Source organism: Myotis yumanensis, unplaced genomic scaffold (genome assembly GCF_028538775.1).
Source record: "Myotis yumanensis isolate MYYU_CA2020_CCGP unplaced genomic scaffold, mMyoYum1.0.hap1 SCAF_1, whole genome shotgun sequence".
In the NCBI taxonomy this organism is placed as follows: domain Eukaryota; kingdom Metazoa; phylum Chordata; class Mammalia; order Chiroptera; family Vespertilionidae; genus Myotis; species Myotis yumanensis.
In genome coordinates, this window is record NW_027223752.1 from 28,068,481 (window position 1) to 28,087,306 (window position 18,826).

Sequence of the window (18,826 nt, forward strand, 5' to 3'; positions counted from 1 at the left end):
CTGGGCATGGGCCCCTCTGCTTGTCACAGGTTTGTCACCACTCCCCCAGGCTCCCCCCTCCCATCTGCACAGGGGGAGGGAAGAGTGGCCCTGGTGCAGGGCTGCCTGCAGATTCAGCTCCTCTGAGGCCTTGCTATGGCCTCCCAGCCCACACCCCACTCTGCCTTTGAGACCCTCCCCCTGGGGAAGAACTGGTTTCCTGTATGCATAACCTGGGGCCACCATCCAGGGGTCACGTGTGATAAAACCAGCCAGAGGCTTCAGAAAGGGTGGGGACACAGGGACCAAACAAAACCCAGCCAATACCACCTTCTCCATGGTTGGATTTTTCCACTTTATTTCTTATGTTGATGACCTGAATCATTAAAATACAACTGAGAAGGGATATTTCCGCTTTACAGGGTTCCAGGAACAGCAGGTTTGGGGTAAACTTGAATTCTGTCCTGTTTAGGGGGCTGGGTGTCCCTAACCTCTCCTCAACACACCATCCCCCACTAAGGCAGGGCCACCCTCTTCCCAGGGAGGTCTCAGTGCTGCGAGGCTTCCCACCTAGAAGCTGGCCCCAAACGTGCTCTGGGAAGGCCCATGGCTCCATCACGTGCACGCAGGGCCATCCAACTTCCGTTGCCCTAAGAGTTTAACTGTTAAAATCATCAGCAGCGGCACTTCACTGACACCCAGGGCCACCACCCCTCTCTGCTGGAAAGGGGCCTCGAGGGAGCTGCCCCGGGCACAGAACACTGCCCACTCCAAGCCAGTGGTGGTGCCCTTAGAGGCTTTTCCCAGGAGAGGAGGACTGCAGGTGCCAGCAGGACACAAGCCCCGCCAGGCTGGCAGCGCGGTCCTCACGCTGGAGCAGGAAGTGATACCCTGCTCCATAGAGGCGGGAGCCCAGGTGAGGAGATGCACCCTCTGCCCTGCCTCCTCCAGCACTTGGCACAGTGAGGGGCATGTTCTCGCACTGGGAGTTCTCCAGTTCAGACCTCAGGGCACGGCCACTAATGGTTAAGTTAGACGTGGGCTTTGGTCCCCATTCCTTGAGGCTGAGGTGTCTGTGTGTCCATCCAGACCGGGGACAGTGGGGACCCACACAGAGCTAGGGACGGAGTGTCATCCAATGCTGAATGTCAAGTGGCCGTGGCCTTGGGTTCCCCACAGCCACAGGGGAGGGGAGCACGTCCCTGGTCCGCGTCCCTGGGAACCCTCCACCTCTCCTACAGGAGGGAGGACGGCAGCCGGCCCTCCTGCCTGGGAAACTGGTCTGTGTGGAGATGGAGGGAACCAGCAGCTGCGGTTTGCAGGTTTGCTTTAGAAAGACCACGAATATGTGGAAGAGGGCGCCTGGCCTCCTGGAGTCCTAGCAACGGGTGGGTGGGGTCTGCCTGCCTCCCCAGGTGACCAGAGGTTGGGTGAGAATGGGTGTGGATTCCCCAGAAAAGTGTCCCAGGTGAGGTGGCTCTGATGCCTGCATCACAAGGCAGTCACAAGGCCGGGATGGGCATCTTTCATCCTCGGGGCCCCTAAGCTGCCCTCAGCCACCTGTCACACCAGACGGGCGGTCAGAGCTGTCCTCCCCCACGTGGGCTACAACGGACTTTCGCGACCACTCAGGGGACCGGCTGTCCCCATTTGCCCAGACGGAGGGATGTCCGGGGACATAGGACTTTCAGTGCTAAAACCAGGCACATCCTGGGCAAGCTGGGGTGCTTGGTCACCCCTCACAGCAGCGTGGGGCTGGGTGGTTCCATGGGAGAGCTGGGCCCTCCCAGTGACCACACCTGCTTAGTCAGAGGGCGGCTGGAGCCACCCCCACCCCATGGCACCCATTCTCCCGGCCCTTTGGAATGCAGGGAGGGATGTCCTGGGAGCCACTACCCCAGAACCAGGACGATCAGAGGCTGGTGACCTCCGCTGAACTCCCCGTCTTCAGGTTTCCCCTCCTGCTATCTCTGCTTCGGGCTTTTCTGTGCTCAGCCTCTCTCCATCCTGCCCGGATCCTACCAGGACTGCCAGCCTAGACTCGGGGTGCCCAGGGTGTCCTGGGACGGGGCCAGGGCCCTGCACATCCTCCACATCCCACAGACCACCTGCTCTGGACTGCCCTGAAGGTTGACAGAGGGAGGGTAAAGGCAAGGAGAAAGGGGGGCTGGGAGCTCTTCTGTGAGCGAACACTGTTCCAGCCGTGGGCCCCACCTTGGCTGCTGAAGCAGGGTCTCAGTGAGCTCTGAGGTGGGGGCGGGGAGCAGCAGGGGGCTCCTGTGGGAGAAGAGGATAGGCAGGTTCAGGGAGGCAGGACACCGAGGGCCCAGGAAAATGCGTGAGTCTAGCAGCTGCTCTCCTGATGGTGAGTCCCTGCTAGGAGCTGGGTGTGTGCGGAGCTGAGGGGATGTGTGGAGGGAGGAGACTGCTGGCCTGTGGAAGGCCTAGGGCCCCTGAGGGACCTCTGGAACCCCAGAGTAGGCAGGGCCTCTGGGAAAAGCACCTGCCCTCTGAGAAAGGAACAGCTCCATGGGGTACCCACGTGAGTGTGCCAGAGTCCTGGGTGCCAGCGCTGCCCACCAGGCCAGGGGTGGGGGAGGGTGGAAATGTTTGAGCTGCCTCTGGGTGGTTTGGTGGGGAGAGGGCCCCTCCTCAGTGGTCTCCAGTCTCAGCGCTGCCCATGGAGGAGGAAAAACATACCAAAGAAAAAGCCAGTTACAGATGAGCCCCACGCCCTGCCCTCCCATCCCCGTTCCCCGCCCCCCAACACCCAGGACTCTGCACGCCGCCGGGAGGCACGTAGCCCCTTCTTCTGGGACTGCTCGTGGCCATGACACGGGCTTGCAGGCCGAGGCTGGTGGCTGAGGAGGTCTCTGCATCCGGCCGGCCGTTTGTCCACAGGCAGGAGTCCGTCCGAGTGCCGGGCCGTCAGACCTTGGCCTCCAGCATCTCCAGGAAGAGTTTGTGCATGGGCACCTTGCCCTGCAGTTTGACGCTGTAGAAGTGCTGCACGGCCTTGGCGGCCGTCTGCCGCAGCAGGGGCAGTGTCAGCAGCAGCTGGCCCGTCCTCCGCGGCTCCGCGTGGCGCTGGCTCAGCTCGTAGTCCTGCAGAGCCTCGTGCAGCAGGTCCTGCAGCTTCTGGACTGCCTCCAGGTCCTCGATGTACATGGAATCTGTGGGCACAAGGGAGGGCGTCAGGGGCCCTGGTGGAGAGTGTCGCCGTGGGCGGGGGAGGGGGCTGGAGGGTGCGGGGGCACCGCAGGACCCTGGGCTCTGCTTTGGAGCTATCCGAGTCCTCATTTTAGGGAGGGGAAAACCAAGGCTCAGAGAGGCTGGGCTGCCAGTCGGAGGTCACAGAGGCCAGTGGCAGAGCGAGAGTTGGGTCCAGTGAGAGATCCTATCTATGGAGGACATTTCGAGAGACAGAAGCGGAGACCCTGAAGGGCTTGAACTTGAACAGACCTAGAACTGCCCTGAGGAGCTGGGGGGACTCTGGAGCCAGACTGGTGGTGGTGGCACCCTGTGTCCCTCACTCGCTACCTGTGTGACTTTAGGCAAGTTATTGAACTTCTCGGGGTCCCATTTTCTTCATTTGTGAAATGAGATAATAGCCATACCTACCTCAAGAAGTTAAATATGTTAATACAAGTCAAGGGCTTAAAACAGTACAAAGTAAGTGCCCCAGCTAGTGGTATCACCACCACCACCACCACCATCATCATCATCGCTACCATCATACCATCATCACAGCCACCATCTCACAACCACCATCATCACCATCACCACCATTACAACCATCACCATCATCACCAACACCATCATCATTGCTACCATCACACCATCATCACAACCACCATCATCACCATCACCACCACCATCATCATCACCAGCACTACCACCATCATCATCACCATCACCACCATTACAACCATCACCATCATCGCTACCATCACATCATCATCACAACCACCACCACCATCATCACAACCACCACCACCATCAGCAGCACTATCACCATCATTATCATTACCACCATCATCATAACCACTGCCATCATCACCACCACTACCATCACACCATCACCACTATTACCACTACCATCACACCATCACCATCAGCACCATCACTTCTGCTGATGCTGATGCCAGACACTAGCTCAAGCCTTCAGTGCAATCGCTAACCTTACAAAATGCTGATTACAGAATACAGACATAGAAGAAGAGGTTAAGCTCTGTCAAGGTGCCCTGTGGCAGCGAACATGATGGGTACAGAGAATCATGGCTGGACACACAAGGCACGGTGATAAAGGTAGCTGTTGGAAGGGGCCCTTGCAATCTAAAACCCTGGGGAATGTTTTGGTCTCAGGACATGAATTGGGGGTTCAAACAAAATTTACCTAAATCTCAGCAGAGCAGGAGGTGCCTGCTGATAGTTGGGTTACAGTCAGGTCTGAGCTGAAGCAAAGGAAATCTCCTAAAACCCACTCCCTGACCCCAGGGAAAATAACAGCCTTCTTCTGAGGTTCCTTAAGGACCCTGAACTGCAGCCCCAGGGCCTGCCAAAGGTGGGAGGGGAAGGGAGCATGGGGACCAGTGAGCTTGAAGCTCTGAGGGGTATCCAGGAAGACTGGGCAAGTTTCCTGAACTACTCAAAGGAGCGGGGCAATTCCCTTGCATGTTGTGTTGGTTTAGATACCAGACTGCCAAGGGCTGCTGCACCAGCCAGCGGACACCAATGACCACCCCTGGTCCACACTCAGCCTGTGCCTTCAAGGGCCCCGCCTCTTTCTCTTGGGAGGATAGGAGTAGGATGAGCTAGACAAGACTCTGGAGTCTTAGATGCTGCGTGGCTTGGCCACGTTACTTCGGCTCTCTGAGACTGTTTCCTGGTCTGTAAAATGGAGCACATAGACTGCATACCTCACAGAGTGGTGCTGAGGGTTAAAGGAAACAGCACGTTACCGGGCACTTAGTGTGCCCCTAGAACAGTGATGGCGAACCTTCTGAGCTCGGCGTGTCAGCATTTTGAAAAACCCTAACTTAACTCTGGTGCCGTGTCACATATAGAAATTTTTTGATATCTGCAACCACTGTAAAACAAAGACTTATATTTTTGATATTTATTTTATATATTTAAATGCCATTTAACAAAGAAAAATCAACCAAAAAAATGAGTTCGCGTGTCACCTCTGACACGTGTATCATAAGTTCGCCATCACTGACCTAGTCCATGATACTATTCTCACTACTAGAGGCCCGGTGCACAAGATTCGTGCACTCGGGGGGTTCCTCAGCCAGGCCTGCACCCTCTTGCAGTCCGGGAGCCCTTGGGGGATATCCAACTGACAGACATCCTTAGTGCTGCCGGGGAGGTGGGAGAGGTTCCTGCCAGCTCACAGGCCATGAGCCTGGCTTCTGGCTGAGCGGTGCTCCCCCCTGTGGCAGCGCACTAACCACCAAGGGGCAGCTCCTGCGTTGAGCGTCTGCCCCCTGGTGGTCAGTGTGCGTCATAGCGACCTGTCGTTCCCGTTTTCCCGCTGTTCGGTCAATTTGCATGTTAGCCTTTTATTATATAGGATGGTGAGGACCCAAACGGGATGAGTGCCCTAGCAGAGCTGGGATGTTACTGGTCCCAGACCCAAGGCCCCTCCACACTTTCTGCTCCTTGATACCAAGGCGGTGAGGGCTCCTTTGCCAGTTGCAGAGGCAGCAGGGCTCCCTTCCTACTCTCCCAGCTGTTTGCAGAGTGTGCACTTCAGATGCGCTAGGCCCTGTAGGCTGGGACCTGGCCATCCAGACTCCATGCCTCTGCCAGCTTCCCCTCCCCTCCCCCACCTCCCCAAGGAGGCCAAAATTGGCAGCTGCCTTCGACCAAAAATGAAATAAAATAACATTGCAGGATTAATTTCTTTGCAATCCATCAGCACGTCTGTATCGATGGCATTGATAAACTGTTAATTACAAAATCAATGGCGATGATTTTTTTCCTGCTGTCAGGGAGGCTTGGAAGGCCGGGACACGGGGTGAACGTCGGCCAGCAGGCTCCCGAGGGACCATGGTTTGGGGCTCAGCCTGTCTTTGATGTGCTTCGCCCTCCTGCCTAGTGTCAGCCCTCTGAGCCACTGAGGGGCCTTGTCCCATCCACTCCACCTGGGCAGTGGCTCCCACAGTGGCCCTTGGGGCTGCCACCAGGATGACCTCCCACCCCCGTCTCTCCTCCAGCTAACACACTGTGCAGCCTGGGTGACTTGCGTACCTTGCGGCTGGGGACAGGCCACTTCCTCTTCCCCTCTATCTTTCATGGCTCCCAATCCCTTCACAGCTGGGAGCCTCTATGACCCCAAACTGCTTTTCTAGCCTAACCTCCCAAAAGCCCTGTTCTTGCCCCGTTTCTGCCTGCAGCTGATTGCTCCACTGTGCAGCCAGGGCCCGGAGCATCACCGACTCCTTCTCTTCCGCCTTAGGCTTCCTGTCCCGGCACAGAAGCGGCAGGGTAGCCAGGTAGATGCCACTGGGGCAAGAAGTCCAGGCTCCTGGAACTTCGTCTCACATGACCCAGAGTGTATGTAGGCAAAGCTGGGTGCTAGCGGAAGCTCCCAATGGGCTCATGTCACAAACCTCAGGTGGTGTGTGCATGTCCGTGTGAGCGTATGTATATATTTGTGTGTGTGTGTGCGTGCGTGAATATCTGTAAGCGTGGGTGCATGTCTGTGTGTGTTGAGATCAAGGCGAGAGCCACTGGCCAGGCTAAAGAGCCTCCTGACAATCCTTGCAGTGTGGTGTTGAGGGGGGGCATGAAGGTGACAGCTGAGTGGCCTCCCCACTTCACTCCCTCCTCCCAGCTGGGATAAGCGTGAGCTCGGGTCTGCTGTGAAGTGGTCAGGAGACTCCAAATCGCCCTGCAAGGCCTGCCAGCCCGGCTGTCTCACTGTGGTGGCCCTGTGCCCTCTGATTTCACTGCGTCCCCTCCCTCCCGTGACCATCCACACTCCCAGCCCCTCCGCAGCGCTGCTTAAGAGGCTGCGCTGAGCAGCCGAGCACAGGGGATGGTGAGGGTGGTACCGCTGCTCTGTAGGACATGTGATGAAGGAGATCTGTCCTTGAACATTTGTCAAAACCTCTAGACCTGTACAAGGCAGAGCAAAGACCCTGATGGCAACTATGGACTTTTGTTAATAATAACCTATCAATGTTGGCTCATTCATTGTAACAAGTGAGCACACCCATGCAAGATGTTCCTAATTGGGGGGACTGTACAGGGGTATACACATACACCACTTGCTCATCCTGTCAATCTAAAGCTACTAAAAACCCCAACAGCACTGGCATTCTCCAACAAAACACCCAATGCCACAGGGGAATCTTAAGGCATAAATGGTCTCTATAGAAGCTAGCAAATTTTAAATTATTATTTTGTATGGGTTTACTAATAAAAGGGATTTGAACTAAGAAAAAAAAATGCTTCCCTCTTTGGATTAGGTCAGGTTCCCTAGAAGCAGGGGCTGGGGCAGGGGTTCAGATGCATGGGGTTCATAGAGGGCATGCTTTCAGGAGAAAGGAAGGGAGGGGCAGGGGGAGGGGACAGGGCAGGAGCCTGCAAGGTAAGGACTTGGCCTCGGCTTAGCCTGACCCCACCCTGCCAGGAGTTCAGCCTTTGGTTCCCCCGTGTGGGCCCACCGTTGGCTGAAGGTGCCAAGAGGTGGGTGGGGTAGGTACCCCTCCTGGCAAGGCAGGTGAGGATGAGTCTCTGGCGAAGGCGGGGGACTGTGAGCTATCAGCAGCAAGACTCAGCAGCTGGGCCCGCGCGCAGGGACCCGGGGAAGGGGGTCAGGTGGGGCATCAGCAGTGTCCTCTGTGTTCTCTATGGAGCCATTTGTGAGGGGGACCCACTGACCCGGTTAGCCAGGGACTGAGGTTTCCTGGGATGTGGAACTCTCAGGAAAAGCATCACAATATCAAGCAAACCAGCTGGTTGCCCTGTTTGTGCTGTCTCCGTCTGAGCCAGCTCTCCCTCTGCCGCATGCTGGTAACGCTCTGTGCCCCCTAATATTAATAATAATGGTAATAATTAATATTTATTGAACATTTCCTCCAGGCCAGGCACTAGGCTAAGTGCTTTATCTTCCGTCAATCATTTCATACACAAGTGCTTGGAGGAGGCACTGGGATGTCCCTGGACACACAAGGACAGAGCTAGGAAGATTGCCAACTTGCCCAAGGTCACACTGCTACCAAGGAGCAGAGCTAGATTTTGAACTTGGGTCCATCCGACTCAGACTTGAGCAGTTAACTCATTAACTCGCCGGCCTGCCGCAGAACGACGCGTGCGCATGCTGACACTGTGTCTAGTTCAGGGTCCTTGCCTTTTCCTTCCTTCTGCGTCCGGCATGGTACCCTGCACAGGTGGACGCCAAGTGCAGACACAGACTAGAATACGTTTAAGCTCATTCCCCTGTGTCAGCCCTTTTCCCCAGGAGCTGGTGGAAGTGAAGAAATGGAACGAGGCCTCCTTTGAACACCAGACTAAACAACTCCGTTGGGAAGTTTTTTCTCTCTTGGACCCGAGCAATTTGATTGAGAGATTCAAAGAATGGGCATGAGCTCAGGTTGGTTTTGGAATCATAGGACCTTGGTTGGACTCCTAGCTCTGTGTGACCCTGGGCAATTGGCTTCACCTTTCTGGGCCTTAGTTTCCACATCTGTAAAATGGGGTTAAAATAAGAACTTTGCTCCTTGGGTTGTTTGTAAGCGTGAAATAAGTTCACAGCTAATTTATTTAATAGGTTGAGCACTTATTATGGGCCAGGTATGTTGTCGATATAATTTTAATTACATACAAATAAATCATTTCCACAGCCTTGTGGGGGAGGGACAGCCTACTGTTCCCATTTTACTGATGAACAGGCAGAGGCACAGCGTAAAGCAGCCTGCCCAAGTGAAAGAAGCAAGATTTGACTCTGAGTCACCTGGCTCTGAAATCTGTGACCTTGACCAGTGTGCTGGCCTGGAGGTCACGGGCCCAGCATAGTGCCCTGCAAATCAGGGCACAGGAAACACTCAGCCAATGCTGGCCTTCGTCGTCACCCTTTTAACCCTAGACCTCCCCTTGCACTGGTACAATCTCTGGGGACAAGAACCTCCAGTATCTTCACCTCATCCCCCTCACAGGCCTCAGAGGGGTGCTCCCCAGGCCCGAGAAGACATCCCACACTCCCGGTTACCTGAGTTGGCCAGGGCCAGGGCCTTGAGCGTGACAAACTCCTCCTTCTCCACCTTGAGCTTCTTGTACCTGCGCACGAGCTGCAGGATGGCCCGGTAGAGCTCCAGCAGCCCCGCCAGGCGGGAGTGCTCCTCGTCCATGATGTAGTCCTCGGCGTACGCCAGCTTGTCCTCGTAGGGCAGCGAGCGGTACACGATGCCCAGGATGAGGATCTCCATCCAGGCGCTCTGCAGCAGGCTCATCTGGTCCCCCAGGGAGAGGTTCGAGAAACCTGCAGGGAGAGGGTGCAAGAAGGGGAGCCGTGGTCAGGCGGTGGGCCAGGGCCTCCCTGAGGCTGGCTGGAGGGCCGGATGGGGCGGGGGTCCAGGTACCTCCGGATCCTGCCCTTCCCCTTACCTCTGGGACTCATCGTCCTTTTGTTGGTGAATGAGTCAGACATGGATTTCATGGAAAAGACTTACCTAACGAGCTCAGTCAACATTGACACTTGTTATTATCATCATTATTGCTAGTTCTATGGTATTTTTCAAATGTCTGGAGAGATTTGTTGATGAATGAAATGCATTTGTAATTTAAGGAGTTACTGGATTCATAGAATTAGGAGGTGGCAGTACAGGATCCCCTCCAGTCTGGGCAGTTTCCAGGCTCCCCAGTCTGCTGGAGCCCGGGAAGGCTTCAATGTGCTGAAGTGGTGCCTGCCCCTCAGTGCAGAGTCCCAGCTGCGCAGGACCCAGCTGTTCCTGGCCAGTGACCTCGGTGACCTCCAGCCTGGGGCTACAAAATGCTGAGGGGCCCCCAGGGTCAGGGGGCACTTTGTCAAAGGGCAGCCTGTCTTCCCAGGGGTCAGAACCCTGCTGCCCAGGCCATTACTCTGCATTTAACGATGACACAGCAGTCCTGTATCCTGTGAGCCTGGGCATAGGGATGGCTCCAGAATTGTGCCACTGTCTTGTCCAATGTGTTCTCAAGATTGCCTGGGCTTGCATCCCGACTCCCCATTTACTAGCTGTAAGCTGACCTTGGGAAAGCTGTGCAGCTTCTCCACACCTCAGTTTCCTCGTCTGTGAAATGGGTGTAACAGTAGTGCCCGCTTAAGAGCGTCGCTGTGAGGTCTAAGTGAGCCAATGGTTACAGAACACACAGCACAGTTGCAGAGCTCTTACTATTACTATTAATAATGAGATGAAGTTCTTCATCAGCAAAATGAGAATAATGTACTGGAATTACATTATGTGCTTAACTGTGCAAGGTCAATGACCATCTTGATACACAAGCCAGAGAGGTAGGAAGAGAGGTGGGAAGGAGGGCGGAAGAGAGGAAACTGATTTTTAAACAGCTGGTCACTAAACACGGTGGTAACTTCAGTGACTGGTTCCAACACGGACCATGCCAGATGTGCTGAAAAGAGGAACAGTATCCGCAAATCCACTTGCACCGGGTGTCATGGCAACAGAAAGTCAGGGGCTCCCGGGGTAATTTGCTTGTGTAGGACTCATCGCTTCATTTGCAGACCTAGAACCTGACCCAGCCTGGATGCGCGGGCTGTGAGGACGAGGATGGTGAGTGGAAGCACTGAGCATCGCCCCGCACACAGTGGGTGCTCAGCAAACCTGAGCTGGCGGTAGTGATGGCTGTAGTTGTTGCTATGCTATTGGCATGTTGTTAGCATGCTATTGGCATGACTCTCGTCTCCCATTGGACTGGAGGCCTGGGGTGGCCCCAAGCTTCTGGATTGACCCCTCGCTCTGGGCTTCCATGGTGTCTGTCCCACCCTCCTCTGCTGCCCTCTGTCTCTAAAAAACACTGTCCTCCCTCTTTTCCAACCTGTGCATGTGTGTTCCTCTGTAGGGGGCACCCCTGGGTCTGGAGCCCCCTTACCTGGCAGGCTGCCCTATCCCCGTGAGCACCCTCTCAGTCTATCGTCGCAGTTCCCAGGCCCAATCTGCACAACCCAGACCCTGAATGAGCACCTGGCTGCTGGCATCCGGCGTGACCGACAAAAGAGCCGGATCAATTACCTGACGACTCGGGCGAGCCTGGATTGACGCGTCTTCTCAGGGGACAGGCTGTGGCATATAGGGTCAGGGGCGTGTGTGTTGTCCAGATCTCGGGGTGGGAGCCGGTGTGTGGCTCCCCGTGGTGGTGGGGAGAGCCGGGAGGTAATAAAAGATAGATGGAAATGGACATCCAATTTTCCTTATCGGGCTTCTGAGCAAGAGAGGCCTTGGGCGACATTAATTAACAGATACCAATCAGCCAGCCCATGAGGGTGTGTGTATGTAGGGAAGTGGGGGATGGCGCTGGGGTGGGGGCATCTGAAAGCAGACAGAATGGGAGGAAAGAGGTAGGAGGTGGATGGGGAGAAATTAATAGACAGTTGAATTGGAAGGTGGCAGAGAGGGAGGGTGAGCAAACGAAGGAGAAAAGCCCCCTGTGAGGCTAATCACGCAGGTGCGATCACTAGAAGAACATGAATAGCATGCTTCTGCCCCTTCATTCATCCAACGAGCATTTATTGAACACCTACTAAGTGCCAGGCCCTGGGGACAGGATGGCCAGCTCAAACCGGAACTGGTACTGGCTCAGCCTTCAAGAGCTTGCAGTGAAGAGAGAAGGACACGCCAAGTACCGCATGTCACCATGGAGTCACAACAATAAGAGCTATGAGGAGATGGAGGGCTATGAGAACACACAATGGGGGTGTGGCCCAAGTGAGAGCCTGGGAGGCTTCCTGGAAGAGGAGACTTTGGGGCTGAGCCCTGAAGGTGACGAGGAGCTCTGACAGGACACACCTCGGTGTCTGTGTGCCCCGTGCCCTGAGCTTCCTGTCATCTTCCCACCCCCACTGCCAAGCTCCCATCCTGGTGCCAAGAAGGTGCCCAACAAGTATTCAAGTCGGAGGAGAGAACGGACAAATGCCACTGGGCCTTGACTCCCAGATGATAAGAAATTGTGCCCAAAGGACTGGGTCAGCCCCTCCTCGTCCTTCAGAGTGAGTGTGGATGTAGCTGCCTTTGAGTCAGACAGGCCTGCCCTGTGGGGAGAGAGGCCGAGGCCGTGGAGGAAGGGAGATAGCTCCTGGGAGAGTTGTGTGCCACCATCGGAGGATATGCCCCGAGGCCCGTGCCCAGACCTCCCTGCTCGGCTGATCTGAGTGGACTCGGCCCCTGACTTCTCCCTTTCTCCATGAGCGTCTTCAAAAGGAGCTGGGAATAGCTTTGAAAATCCAAATGCCAACTGCCAGGCACGCACACAGGCTTTTGTGCAAGGAAGGGGGAAATATTTGACCTTTTCTAATATTTGAGAAAAGAAACACTAGGAGGGAAAATGAGAAATAAAAACTGTTACCTCGAAGAGGAAGGAGGAGGAGGCGATAGGGATGGAGACGAGAGTTCTGTGAATACATTTTTGCCTGTTTGGGGCTTTTGAACCTGTCCATGTTTAAGGTGTCCAAGGATAAAATTAAGTCAAGTGCAGAATGAAAGGTATGCTCCCTCCAACCCAGTGATTCCACAGCTGGGAATTCCTCTCAGAGAGAAAAGCATGCTGAAATACACGCAGCTACATGTGCAGAATGTTTGCTGGATCCGTCTGAAATGACCCAAAGCAGGAAACAACACAGATGTGACCCATGTAATACATGCAATTATTATAAAAATGCCCTTATTAGTTAAATGAATGGTGCACTAGAAGCCACTAGAAGAATGAAGTAGAATGTGTGTGGATGTGGAAGATACTCAGGAGCATAAGGGAGGGAGTAAGGGTGAAGGGCAGAGACCAGGGCCGGGCTTTGCTGACCACTGGCTGTCTAGCTCTCTGTGCCGCAGTTTCTTCATTAGTAAAGCAGGAATAATAATAATAAAGCAGGGGGTTGTTTGAATTAAATGAGCTAAGGTGCGGAACATTTAGAACACTCTTAGCACATGGCAGGTGCTATACTACTTTATATAATTAAATGGAAGAAGCAGGTACAGCAAGTTATAGTATGGTCCATGGAGGGGAGAACATGTGTGAGTGTGCACACACACACACACACACACACACCCTCGAGCGGCAGTGGGTGGGTGGGTGTTTGGGTACAGGAAACTCCCAGAGGGATGCATTTGGAACTCCACCCCTCTGTCACATCCACAACTTTACCAGAGGCACATATTCCTTCTTTTATTTAAACCCAAACAAAGGGGCTGAGCCATTCCTCCTTGCCCTTCAGCAAAGCACCTCCACTTCTGCTTTTCTGCCTGGGCTCCTCTGCTCCTCCAAGTAATTAGCAATTCTGGGGCTGGGGGGGCCACTGGAGAGGCTGGGTGTGGCCGTGCCCCAGGAGTGCAGGCTCCCTGTGCCTGGCTGATGCCGAGGGCACTGGCCCCTTCGGGTTCTGCCCCAGCCAGCTGCCCCTGGGCCCGCCCTCCTGGGGTCTCCCACCTTGAGCTCTGCTGCCCACTGAAAGTTGCTTTATCTGCACCAACTGATCTAATAACAACGTCAGGCTCTCCCCCGTCCCCCATCCCCCAGTGACTTGACAGCAGGAGCTCCTAGAATTTAAAAAAAAAAAAGAGAGAGAGAGAGAGCACATAATTTGTGGCAAGTGGAGTTCATAATCTGTTAATTTATTATCGTTTCTGTCGACCTGGAGGGCCATTAGCAGAGGTAATAAAGGGAGATGTAATTATAGGCTCTGAGGCCACTCCAGACACAGCTGCTGTCACTCGGCAGCCCATATTTCATCGGCCGCCGGCATTCTGCTCTCAGTGCGGGCCAGACGGTGGCTACCTGGGAGCAGAGCCGCTGAGGGGCCCTCTGTGGGGGCGCCTCTGGGGTCCCCTGCAGAGGCCACCACGTGTCAGCGGGCAGGGCCGTGGGGACTCCCCAGGGGGCTGGCAGGAGAAAGTTCCGGCTGGGGCAGCCTGGAGGCTGCCTGAACTGGGAGAACCAGCTAATCACACCTGGAGGCTGCAATTCGTCAAGTGGTGCCCACCGGCTGTGAAAGGCCAGGGCTCTGGTTCTAACCTCTTGCTCACGGGGAATGAGAGGTGGACACTCTGAAGGCACGGGCTTGTCCCCTGGGCAACCCAGCACTTGGAAAATCAACATCTGGGGGAGGGAGACTTCGGCCTGACTCACACAAAAGAGCGGCTGTTACTCTGAGCAAATCCCAATCAGGCACGAGCTCCCCAGGGCTCACCCTGTGTGTTCAACACCGTGGTAATTGGAGGGGGGTGTGCTGGGAATGAGTTTGTGCTGAAACGAGCCTTCCTCTGGCTAAGCAGCTCGCTCGGTGCTGCGTGAGCACCAGCTTCTGTTCACAGCATCTCATGCCCTTGGGGACTTTTCCTCCATGGCCTCTGCCCAATCAAGTCTGAAGGCCCAACTTTGGTTCAGTGGCTAGAGCTTTGGCCTATAGACCGAAGGGTTCTGGGTTCGATTCCAGTTAAGGGCATGTACCTTGGTTGCAGGCTCCTCCCCAGCCCAGGCCCTGGTTGGGACTCATGCAGGAGGCAAACCAATGGATGTGTTTCTCTCACATCGATGTTTCTCTTTGTCTTTCCCTCTCTCTTCCACTCTCCCTAGAAGGAAGGAAGGAAGGAAGGAAGGAAGGAAGGAAGGAAGGAAGGAAGGAAGGAAGGAAGGAAGGAAGGAAGGAAAGGAAGGAAAAAGAAAAGAAAACCAAAAAGAGAGCAAGCCTAGTAGGAAGGATGCAGGCCCGAGCCCACCTGGGCTGTGTCTGCTCCTGTCCAACTTGATTCCTGGAGAGGCCGGACTGGCTCCTTACGACTACTCAGGAATAGGGCGTTGAAGAGGAGCCAGAGCCTCTGTCCTTACAAAGGGAACCACATCTCATGCCTCGGTATCCTCTAGCCTCCAGCCCAGAGACCAGCACCCACAGGGTGCTTCATAGCTGCCTTTGCATGCATTTATTGAGCATTAACTGTATGTAGTAAGATCTCTTGCTAGGAGTTGTGGCTGATACAAAGAATTAGATTAAGTCCTGTCCCAAGGATCTCATTTGGGAATAAGATGGATAATTTTTGTTGTTTGTTTTGTTAGTCCTCACCCAATGACATTTTTCTATTGATTCTTTAGAGAGAGTGGAAGGGAGGGAGGGGGAGAGAGAGAGAGGGAGAGAGAAAAAAAATTGATGTGAGAGAGACACATCAGTTGGTTGCCTCCTGCACGTGCCCTGACTGGGCCAGGAATTGAGCCTGCAACCAAGGTGCACGCCCTTGACCATAATCGAACCTGGGACCCTTCAGTCAATGGGCCAAAGGATGCAGATCTTTAAATGTATCAGGCACTTGATGTGTCATCGCCCTTAATATGAGGTTTACATGCAGTGGCAGGAGCTCTATTAATTAATTTTACCTTACTAGTAAACACTAGAAGGTCAGGCCCAAATAATTCAGCATGCAGATTTATGCAAAATAGGCAAATTAGCGTTTGAGGCAGACAAGTGAGCCCCTGTGTTTATTTTATTTTTTAATAAAAAATAATTCAGCTGTGGACAAAGAGAAATGATGATGCGAAAGGGGGCTTTTAACACTATCCGCAATAATGTGCTAGCAACAACGATGGATGGTCGTGGTCTCTGCCGTGTGCGGGCCTGGGCCAAGTGTGCCCTATCCTCCTAGCACCTGGGAAAGGGGCTCTATTCTGAGTCCCAGTTCACAGGGGAGGACACTGATGGAAGGAAGGAAGGAAGGAAGGAAGGAAGGAAGGAAGGAAGGAAGGAAGGAAAGAAAGGGAATGGAAGAAAGATCTTGTAATACCAGAAAGGGCAGCCGGGGATCAGAACCCAGCTCTGCCTGAATCCAGGGTTTGTATCCCCAGGAACCACTCTGCTCTGCCCACTGCCCTGTTGGTTGGGCGCTGGGATGATAGGACGGAAGGGGAGAAGTGGGTGCAGGGGAGATGGTGCTTTCTAGCTCTACCCTACCCTCCGGGAGGTGGTGCAGGGCTGGGTGGTAGGAGAGGGAAGCAATGGACTGGAGGACCACCAGGAGCCACTCCTGAGCCATCGCTTGGGTACTATATCTGCTCAACCCTGAAGAGCAGTGAGTGATGGGGAGGGTGCAGGGGAGCTGTGCCCGATTTGGCCCTGGGTTAGTGGAGCAATCCAGGCTGAGGTGTCTTAAGCAGTGGCCTGACCCCACATCTGTGCTGAACCAGCACAGGGCAGATTCAAAACCACTGAGTGTGTAATCCCAAGAGGCTGAGCTCCTTAGTGAGGGCGCTCCAGTCCAGATCCCCAGCGAGCCCACCCTGAGTCAAAATACCTCGGGCCACAGGGAGTCCCCAAGTGGGGATCCCGGGCATCTGCCGGCTAAATGGCACCGGCATCCCCTCTGAGCCACTCGGCTCCCCGCCAGCCCCCGCCTGCGGGGAGGGACCTCCCTGTAAGCTGTGCACACGACTCCCGTGAAGACTTTTTCACTCGCCCCGTCAACCGTGGGTCTCGGCATCTCAAGGCCAGGACACCTTTGCTACATCAGCATGTAAGCGTATTCATCACTCAGAGCTCGTGACAAGCAAACAGAAAAAGGACCTGCAGACAAGATGAGGGGCCCCGTGCCACATGGCGAGCGAGGATCCAAGTCCAGGAGAGCCAGCGCCAGAGGACAATAGGCTGTCCCCACTGCACGACGAGCGAGTGTGTTAGAACCTTAAAGGGATACACTGCACAGACTTCAGCAAGGTCCCCACCGTGTAGGTCACACAAAATATGTGGGTACCAGTGTCGACAGAAACAAAATAAAAAACCAGCCCCTACCATTTATCCAGAGCAAGAAAAGCTAAACAAGGGGTCAGGGGCCGCACGCAATGAAGAAAAGTCCGTATCCTCTGAAACATGTCTGTTACACGTACTTCCCAGGCCAGAAATGATCGCAAATCACAGAACCCAGACAAGGACAGGCCTCCCTGCTGGCAACAGCGTGCAGCTGATGTTAGCATGTGCCTCGTGTGCACACGCATGGCCACATGTCAGCCTCACGGCGCAGCCCATGTGGGAGGTAAGTCCCTCGGAGAGGCGGGTGGAGCCGCCCGGGGTTACTCAGCTAGTAAGCTGCAGGCCCCGAATTTGAATCCCCATCCAATTCCCAAGCCATGTTCTTAGCCGTTCCACTCCACCGGCCCCTAACAGGGAGCTAGAGAGCAGATCCCTCTCCTGCGTTGTCTTCCAGCGTGTTTCCAATAAGCTCTATGAGGATTCAAAGAACTTGCCCTTTGAATATCACCCCTTGTAGATGCAATCATAACCCCTTTAGAATGATAACCAGTTCTGAGGAGCCCCAAGAGGTTTAGGGACATGACGGGACCTTCCAAACACATGCGCACCTCCACTCCCACAGGGAGAGACAAAGAAACCAGAGAGAAACAGGCTTGCCAAGGTGTCACGGGGCTCCTGAGGCCCGGCTCCCAGGCATCAGAACCGTGGCCGGCAGTGGGGAGAGCGGCCGGGGCCCCTGTGCGCACTCTCTCCCTGGCCCTATGTGACTCACCAGGGATGTGCTTGGCCCAGCTGATGATGACCACGAGCTCTTGGTCTGCCAGGTCACAGAGAGTGGTCAGGGCCTTGATGTCGCCCTCAGGCATGCCAGGGGGAGGCCTGGCATAGAGCTTGTTTGGCTCTGCCACCAGCAGGTAGGAGACGATCTTGGTCACTGCAGAGACCAAAGGAGGAAAGTAAATGGCTGGCGCGAGGAACGGGGCCGGGGTGGAGGCCGGGAGGGGTCGGGAAGACAAGTCGGGTACTGAGGAGCCCGGGAAGGTCAAACATGGCTGTAATCGTCCCTCCCTTCCTGGCTCCACAGGGCTGCTGGCCGTGGCGACTCAGGTTGCTGAGAAAGAGCCTCCAAGGGAAGTTGCCTGGTGAATTCTCCCAAGAAGAGCCCGCTGCATGTGGGCGGCTAGGGGGGCATGTTCTGGATGCTGGAGCCCAGGCCTCTCAGGACCACGCTGCATTTGGAGCCACATTCTGGGGCACCCCATGAGGAAAGGCCTTCTGAATACAGTCTCATTCTGAAGCACCTGGCACCACTGCCAGGCACTGATGCCTCCTCCCCCAGACCCACAGTGTCCCATAACCCAGCACTGGGAAGATGGCATGTCCCCAAGGGATGTCAGATGGGCCAGTACAGATGCTGGCAGAAGGGGCATGGACTGCCCTGGCACTCACATGGCTTTTTAGCAGGTGGGGAAATCTGTAAGCTCAGGTACGGGCTGTTCTCCGCGTCCAGCCGTCGCTTGTATTTCTGGCGGCCTCCACGCACTCGGTCAAGACGCACACCTGTTGGGAGGAAGGGCAGGAAGGCTCAGGAGTTGTTTGGCATCACCAGGGCTGTCAGCTCGGACTGGGTTTCCAGCCCTGGCTGAGTCCTTCAGGGCCACACCCTGATGGCCTCTGGCAGCTGCTGATGGCCAGCCTCAGGCCAGGTGGCTGGACAATCCCGAAACAATTTTCTATAGTAATGGCCCATTCCAGTTGCCTGGGCCCAGTCCTGCCTCTACGGATTCAGCATCCTCCTGAAATCCATCCCAAGCAACCTGCAGCTCCTGAGTCTGTTTCTGAAAGGAAACGAGCACTCCGCCTCGTGCTGGGAAAGAAGACGGGGGCCGTTTCAGGCCTGCTGTG

At 55.0% G+C, this 18,826-nt stretch overlaps 1 protein-coding gene across 3 annotated transcripts in view; it reads right to left on the bottom strand.

Annotated features, from left to right (window-relative positions):
* Positions 1 to 2,773: 2,773 nt before the first annotated feature.
* Positions 2,774 to 18,826, bottom strand: part of ESRRB (estrogen related receptor beta) — a 163,596-nt gene continuing 147,543 nt past the window's right edge. For all 3 annotated transcript variants that reach the window (XM_070403522.1, XM_070403526.1, XM_070403515.1), the window contains 4 exons: positions 18,371 to 18,481; positions 17,694 to 17,855; positions 9,200 to 9,469; positions 2,774 to 3,152 (listed from right to left, as the gene is read on the bottom strand). In XM_070403522.1, coding sequence (XP_070259623.1) covers positions 2,908 to 3,152; positions 9,200 to 9,469; positions 17,694 to 17,855; positions 18,371 to 18,481 — 788 coding nt within the window. In that variant the 3' untranslated portion in view covers positions 2,774 to 2,907. The remainder of the gene's footprint in view (positions 3,153 to 9,199; positions 9,470 to 17,693; positions 17,856 to 18,370; positions 18,482 to 18,826) is intronic.